This window comes from Austrofundulus limnaeus, unplaced genomic scaffold (assembly GCF_001266775.1).
Source record: "Austrofundulus limnaeus strain Quisiro unplaced genomic scaffold, Austrofundulus_limnaeus-1.0 Scaffold452, whole genome shotgun sequence".
Classification (NCBI taxonomy): Eukaryota; Metazoa; Chordata; class Actinopteri; order Cyprinodontiformes; family Rivulidae; genus Austrofundulus; species Austrofundulus limnaeus.
In genome coordinates, this window is record NW_013952854.1 from 243588 (window position 1) to 251581 (window position 7994).

General features: G+C 39.3%; 1 protein-coding gene across 1 annotated transcript; it reads right to left on the reverse strand.

The window, feature by feature from the left end:
* Positions 1–1306: 1306 nt before the first annotated feature.
* On the reverse strand, positions 1307–5434 carry LOC106529574 (uncharacterized). Its single transcript, XM_014025043.1, has 3 exons — positions 5346–5434; positions 4310–4449; positions 1307–4214 (listed from the first exon to the last, which is right to left on the reverse strand). The coding sequence occupies exons 1-3, from the start codon at positions 5349–5351 to the stop codon at positions 1889–1891; spliced, it is 2472 nt and encodes an 823-aa protein (XP_013880497.1). The 5' UTR covers positions 5352–5434; the 3' UTR covers positions 1307–1888.
* Positions 5435–7994: the final 2560 nt, after the last annotated feature.

The window sequence follows — 7994 nt, forward strand, 5'->3', positions numbered from 1 at the left end:
TTTTGAGAAATCTGTTCAGGTCACAAGTTCTTTTCACATTCATGACCAGAGGGGTATTTCATTGTTTCTGATTTCCTTCTGCAAGATCTGGCTGGATTATTTTATGAACTTTAGGCTGGTTCTAATCTTCATAGAGTAATTCCTACATATTGCTCAAATATTTCTCAGTAAACAGGCAGTATTATGGAAGTGTAGAGCTGCCACATGACATGAAATTATTTTGAAACTGGATCTCATTATAACGAGAAAACTATCTTGTTATAACGAGAAAGCTTTCTCGTTATAACGAGAAAACTATCTCGTTATAATGAGAAAACGATCTCTTTATAATGAGAAAACTATCTTGTAAAAACGAGAAAATTATCTTGTAAAAACAAGAAAACTATCTTGTGAAAACAAGAAAACTATCTTGTTACAATGAGAAAACTATCTCATTATAATGAGAAAACTATCTTGTTATAATGAGAAAACTCTCGTTATAATGAGAAAACTATCTCGTTATAATGAGAAAACTATCTTGTAAAAACAAGAAAACTATCTTGTTATAATGAGAAAACCATCTCGTTATAATGAGAAAACTATCTTGTAAAAATGAGAAAACAATCTTGTTATAATGAGAAAAGTATCTCGTTACAATGAGAAAACTATCTTGTAAAAATGAGAAAACTATCTTGTAAAAATGAGAAAACTATCTTGTAAAAATGAGAAAACTATCTTGTAAAAATGAGAAATCTATCTTGTAAAAACGAGAAAATTATCTTGTAAAAACAAGAAAACTATCTTGTAAAAACAAGAAAACTATCTTGTAAAATCAAGAAAACTATCTTGTAAAAACAAGAAAACTATCTTGTAAAAATGAGAAAACTATCTTGTTATATCAAGATAACCATCTTGTTATAACGTGTTATGGTTTCTTCTGGTTTGTCACTTTCACTGAAGTTTATTGCCTGGATGACGTGATGGAGAAAAAGACTGAGTCTCACTATATGCCTTTTTATGAAGAAGAAATCTGAAAGAGGAACACATTTCTGGACTAAAAAATGACAAGTTCATACTGAATAATGTTTTTGAAATAATAACGTCTGAATTCAGATTAGAGTGAATGTTATTAAGTGCTACTAGCTGCAACATTTGAGCACAAACCCAAATAATTCTGTTTGTTTTTTTTTGTGTGTTCTCATCACACCATCCAGGCAATAAACTTCCGTGAAAGTGACAAACCAGAAGAAATCATAACATGTTATAACGAGATCTTGATATAACAAGATAGTTTTCTTGTTTTTACAAGATAGTTTTCTTGTTTTTACAAGATAGTTTTCTCATTATAACGAGATATTTTAGTCGTTATAATGACATATTTCAGCATTTTTACAAGATAGTTTTCTCATTATAACGAGATGGTTTTCTCGTTATAACGAGATCCAGTTTCAAAATAATTTCATGTCATGTGGCAGCTCTACGCTTCTGTAGTATAGAGCTATAAGTTAAACAGTATAATTTAGATTGAAAAACAGATATAAGTGAAAAAGAAAATGCCTTTGAGGTGTCAAACAAAAATGTAGAACAAGTACAGCATCTTGAATCAATGTGACAATTGTTTCTCTTGTTTTTTAATGCAGCAGTCCATGTCTGTTAAAGCAATAAAAATAGCTGCCAATATCCACTATATTAGTGAAAATATTTCAGTAACACAATATTAAAAGATTCATCTGATATCCTGCAACTCTTGAATTTGACTCTTTTTTTTTTTTACAAAAATCAACTAAATTACCCTTTTGCTATATATTTCCATAAAGTGTAGAATTAGAGTCACAGATTAAAAAACTGTAATTAAAGGTTTCAAAAAGTTATAAGGGCAAGTGCATCATATACCAGCTGTCATCTTCTGTTAGTTTTGTGGTTCTTCACTGGCCTTACTGGAAGAGTCCACAGGCTTTTGGAAGGCATTTCCAAGGCTGCAGCGCTGATGAACACGCATGTGCTCTGTGACACGGTACTGGCGTGAAAAGGTCATGGGGCAGCAGGGGCAGGGGAAGGGTCGCACGCCGAGGTGGCTTCTCACGTGTCGGTTCAGAGAGCCTCGCTGGCTGAAGGAGCGGTCGCAGAGCGAGCACTGGAACGGCTGCTGGTTGGGAGCGGAGCTTTCTCCCAGCATGCTGACCGGAGGGCTGGAAGATACGCAAGAGGACAAAGTGGAAGGCATGGAGCTTTGCTCTGAATCGGTTACGTTTGGAGTTGGACAGACTGGCAAGGTGATGGTCTCCGCAGCCTTTTGTGCAGCCGGAGCCTCTCTCTTGTGTTGATCCTTTTCTGAAGATCTTCCCGTTTCATCGCTGCTCCACTCGTTAGTCTCAATAAAACCCTTGTCCCTGTAAACAGAAGACTCTTTGTTCCGTTTGAAGCCCCAACTCTCCTCTGTGTCGGATCTGTTTCTGCAGGGCAGCTCAGCGGGTTTGGAGTTCATGTCCAACAGGAGAACCTGGTTGGTGTTTTGCTTCATGGCAAAAGAACCAGCCTCTTCCTCATCAGTGGACTCACCCAAACTATAAGAGTGTCTGTGCTGGGAGTACTTAGAGCCTTGTATCAACGAGTGTGTGTCCTGATGTGGGCAGTACTGATAATGAATGTGTCCACGGTATGGCTGACCAACAGTTTCACTTGTAGGGTCAGACATGCTGTTTTCTACGGGAGTCACTGGAGATAAGCACGAGGTCTTAGAGCTGGAGGTTCCTCTAAATTCTGAAGATGCGCAACATTCAGAAGCAAAGGCATCGTCCAAACCTGATTCTGATGAGGTGGATGTGCTGTTTGATCTGTATCCATGCTGGATAGAAACAACACCACTTCTGCTTTTTCCTGCTGAAAAATGATTTGGGTACGTGTTGGTGTCAGATCCACGGGGTTCACAGTTACTGTCTGCTGTGTCTGCTTTAGCAGGCAACCGGATGGAGAAAATGTGCTCCTGTTTCGCTTCCACAGCAAGACCATCACCCCGGTGAAAGTCATTTCCTGCCTCCGAGTCCTGTTCAGGAAGTGAAAGCACACTTCTCCGGTCTTTAGTTTGTTCGCCTGCAGCTGCTGTCAGTGACTCATTGTGACGTTCAGAACAATCGAAACGTTGGTGTTTGGAGGCAAAATGATCACAATCGTTTTCCATTTCACGCTTTGACCCTTTGCTCCAGGCTTTACTCTGTGGCACCAAATTCCTGTCCCTCTGTAAAGAATCATGGTCTACACTGTGAGTTAAACCTTGAATTAAAAGCTCGCTATTGGTTATAAATTGATCTATAGTGCTGCTGTTGTAATTGTCATTCGGCTCAGGGTGATTTTTATTGTTTCTCGTGTCCGGATTTTGTTCTCCGTCTGGATGTTGGTGCTCAGTTATGGTGGTGTTGTCACTGTCTGTGCTGCAGGAGTGGGAGGCAGGAGCCATGCTGGAGCTGTGGCAGATGACGGGCACTGCCCCAAAACACTGATGTGACGATGTGGAGGAGGACGAGGAGGATCTTCTTTTTAGTTTAGATGTCTCCAACAGTTCTTCTTCCGTGCTGCCCGGCCAGTCTGAATGACACCGATGATCATGCTCATCTTTGTTCACTCCAGGAATGACTTCAGTAGGGACATGATTATTTAGCAAGTTATGTTGTATTACTTTGCTTTCATCACTTTTCAGCTCACAGAAGCTGTTTAGATCATTTAAAGTCTTTAAATCCGTTCTGCTGGGATGGTTTGAATCCTCTTCTTCTATTTGCATTTCTTTGTCTTTAATAATGAAACTGACTGAATTCATCTGGGCCTCTTCAAACATGACTTCATCAGGTGAACACAATGTTTCTGTTTCTTCAAGCCCTCTGAAACACATGCTTTTGGGTGATAGCGACAGATCACAAAAGGTCTTCAGCTCGACTTTATTAACGTCTTTGTTTGAATGAATTTCAGCTCCGTTTGAAGCGCTTCCCTGTTCCTCAGTAACCATTCGTCTCCAGGCTGCCCTCAGAGCCTCCTGCAGCTCCTCCATCTGCAGGTGACACGCAGCAGTGAACACTCTGTAATACTGCTGCTGGCTCAGAGAGCGTGGCAGAACGCCCGTGTAAATGTAGTCCAAAAGAAATCCCAGCACAGAGCCAGGCAGGCACGGATCCTGCAGTTCCACCAGGGCACCAGCAGAGAGCAGGATGGATGCCCACACTGGGCTGGAAGCTGCCAGAACACATCTGGGAGGGTAAAAATCAAACGCATGCTGTAATGTGTGGAAACCTTAAAGATTTTTTTTAGATCTTTTTAATTTTTAGAAAAAAAAGATGCTGACCTGTGTGCAGGGTAGATCTGATCTGGGTTTTGTTTCTGTCTGAGCACACAGTCACAGAACTGCCCCTGTTCCCTCTGAAGGTTCAGGTGTGTGAAGAGTGATGCTGCGTGCTGACCGACATCCTGGGTACAGGCTATCACCTGGAGTGAAGGATTGAACAGAAACCTCACATCAGTGTATGAAACCTCTGTATGCCATCGTCACAGCCTGACTTTTCAAAATTAAAGTAATACTCTCTTAGTTTGCGGTCAAAGATTAAAGTCGATGAAGGAACTTCAAATTTGAAAAATGACACATATTCAAACATTGCAGTCATTTTATTACCAAATTATAAGTTTATCACTTTGATTCAAATCTGGAAATAGAAATATTAAAAGCTGATGTTGAGATCAGAAACAGGAATGGATTTCTTTATGGCAATTTGAAAATGAATTGATTAAAGAAATCAGTTATTGCTGCGAGTAGTTGGCTTTTTGTTATTAAACCAGATCAAAAAATAGATTAGTTAAAATATTTAAATAAAAATAAATTAGTTCCTGACTTTCATATTGCAGATATCAGAACTCAAAGCTTTGCATTTTATTTCTTACCACACATATGACACTTAAAATACATCAAAACAATTTCATTGCAAGACGTCTCTAGCTTCACATGCAGGAATGAAAAAAGAATCTATTTGCAAGACTGAGACGAGGTTAACCACTCTATAAAACACGCATGATAAATAAATTACTGTATCATGTACAGTAATTGTATATGTACAGTAATACTGTATCATGCACAGTACAGTATCATACTGTACTGTAAGATTAAGATACATGTCTGTATTCAAACTGAAGCTCAATATTAAACTAACTTAATATTAAACGGCCTAGTTGCAGACCTTTGTGGCAGAATAATAAAACACAATAAACTTTATAAGCACACAGAAATAAATGAAACCTTGACAAGGAGTGCACTTTGTTAACTTTTACATGAAAAAAATGTCATTAATGGTTGTCTGAAAATGTTCAGAAAGAAAAATCAATAATCTTACCTGCATGTTATAAAAGGAGAAGAGCAACAAACACCCACTGGTCCACTCTGGGTTAAAGAGAGAAAAGAACCTCCATGGAGAATATATAGTCCCAGTTTCATCCGTGTGCACAGAGTCTCATTCGGAAAACAATCACACACTTTTCATATTGGGAGCGAGGCATGACGTGGAGGCTCGTGCGCCTAAAAGGAGTGCTGGCCTCTGATGTCAGAATCTCCATGGCCCGATATGGAGGGGGACTGACACCAGCCCACCGAGGAACAACATGAGACCACTACAGCAGGCAGAGTCACGATTCCTGCTCACATGACAGTGGTACTGCATGGGCCAGTTAAATACTCCAAGCTCAATAAACTTGGGACTGTGGTTACTGCTTACAGCAATGTAATAACACATTGTACAGAACTCAGACACACATTTGCAGAGAGGTCAAAGGTCAGAGCCTACAGTGAGCTTAAACTGGGCAGAATGTCTGAATGGACAATTTTGTAAACTGATACACATACATGACTGAAACACGTGTGTATGTGTGTGTAGGTTTTTGTTACTCAGTGATGATTTTTGATCATTTTTCCAGTACACGGTTCAAGTTTATTTATATAGCGCCAAGTCACCCCAATGTTTTGTCTCAGGGCACTGTACATAAAAGAACAATCTAAAGAAGAAACCAGCAGATTGTGTTGAATCACTTCATCACAGTCTCCCATCCTGAGCAAACGGTGGAGAGGAAAAACTCCCTGCTAATCAGGAAGAAACCTCCAGCAGAACCAGGCTCAGGACAGGCGGCCATCTGCCTCGACCGGCTGGTTGAGGGACAGGAAAGAGACACAGGTAAACACAGAAGAACTGGTCCAGGACTGGTCCAGGTGCACCTTCTTCTGGAAGACAAAGAAAAAACATGATAGAAATAATTACAATAAACATGTAGAGAAGAGAGACTAAAGACAACAGCAGAGTGAAGAAATGTGCTCAGTTTGTGCTCCAGCAGTCTAAGTCTATAGCAGCAGAAATGAAGAATAATTCAGGAAACCTAAGTCTAACTACATGATTTATCAAAAAGGAAAGTCTTCAGTCTAATCTTAAAAGTAGACAGAGTGTCAGCCTCACGGACAGAAACTGGAAGTTGGTTCCACAAGAGAGGAGCTTGATAACTGAAAGCTCTGCCTCCCATTCTACTTTTAGAAACTCCAGGAACCACAAGTAAACCTGCAGTCTGAGAGCGAAGTGCTCTGTTAGGAAAATATGGAACAATAAGATGTTTAATATATGATGGAGCTTGGTAGTTAAGAGCTTTGTATGTTAGGAGTAATATTTTAAACTTTCTTCTGAAATCAGCCTTACGAAGACTGGTCCTAAAGCCTGGTCCCTAATGGGGGATATACCATTGGTGGATCAATGGTTAGGGTTAGGACTAAGGTTTAAATTGAGTTTAGGTTAGGTTTAGGGTCAGGTATGGTCAGAGTGAGGCTGTAGAAATGGCCAATAAATGAATGGGAGTCAATGTAAATTCCCCATGAGAATATGAAGAACATAAAACAAGAACAATAAGAAAACAAAACAGTTATTTTGTTACCTTTCCTCAACAGTTTTTTCTTCACCTTTCCATTGATAAGACTGAATAAAAGGTGTTTGATTCATGGAAACTTTTCTACGTGCTACACGTCTGTTGAAGGAAACTTCTCCAGTGTCAGGAGCCGGTTCACATCAGCTGATGGTTTGTTGACAACTCCACAGCGAGCCTTTTCTCCACCCTTAGAACCACGTGCTCGTCATGACTTTTAATCCTTCCAGTGCTCTAAGGTTACAGCCACGCCTCTGTCTGTCCACAGAAAGGGCAGTCGTACATTCTCCCCAACAACTGTGTAATGGAAATACTACTGCAGTACACTGTGTTACACTGTGACTCATTTAAAGTTCGTCTCGTGGCACAGATAAACAAGTTTTATAGCCAGGACACAAACATATGCAGCAAATCTACTGCATTAATTAAAACAAAGTTTTATTCTGGAGTTTTAAATGAAAACTGTGTTGTTTTAAAGTGGTATTCTGTGGAAAGAATATGGATTATTACTTATTGTCGATAGCTTGTTGATCAGCTGCAGAGTTGAATTCTGACAAAATTAACAAGCGAATAGATGTTTTTAATCTTTACATTGAAATCAGGCTTTTATTTACCATGAATTCCACATTTTTCTTATTTTATAAGAAGAAATAGTGCAACAGCTAGTGCAGCCTGAGGCAATTCTGGCAGTGACATCAGATTTCTGCAAGAATAACTGCATGAAATGAACAAGGTTTCTAACTTAGGATTTGCATGAATTGGTGTAAAATTATTAGAGATGATTTAATATAGGAATAATCAGTGGTGGGCATAGTTCTGCTAAATCACTAAAGCACTGATAGGGGAACTAATTTCCTGATTAGTGCTTTAGGGCTTTTGCTAGTTTTAAAATTCATTAGTGGATTAGCACTTGCTAAATTCATAGGCAAAATTTAGAAGCACTAACTGAGATCTATGAATGTTATTGATCAACATTGTTAACAGCTGACGGTGAAAGCTGTCACACATTTTGTTTACATGTGTGTCACTCATGCACAACGACAACATATCGACAACATATGAGCTCAAACACGGCTGTGGAATGTCAA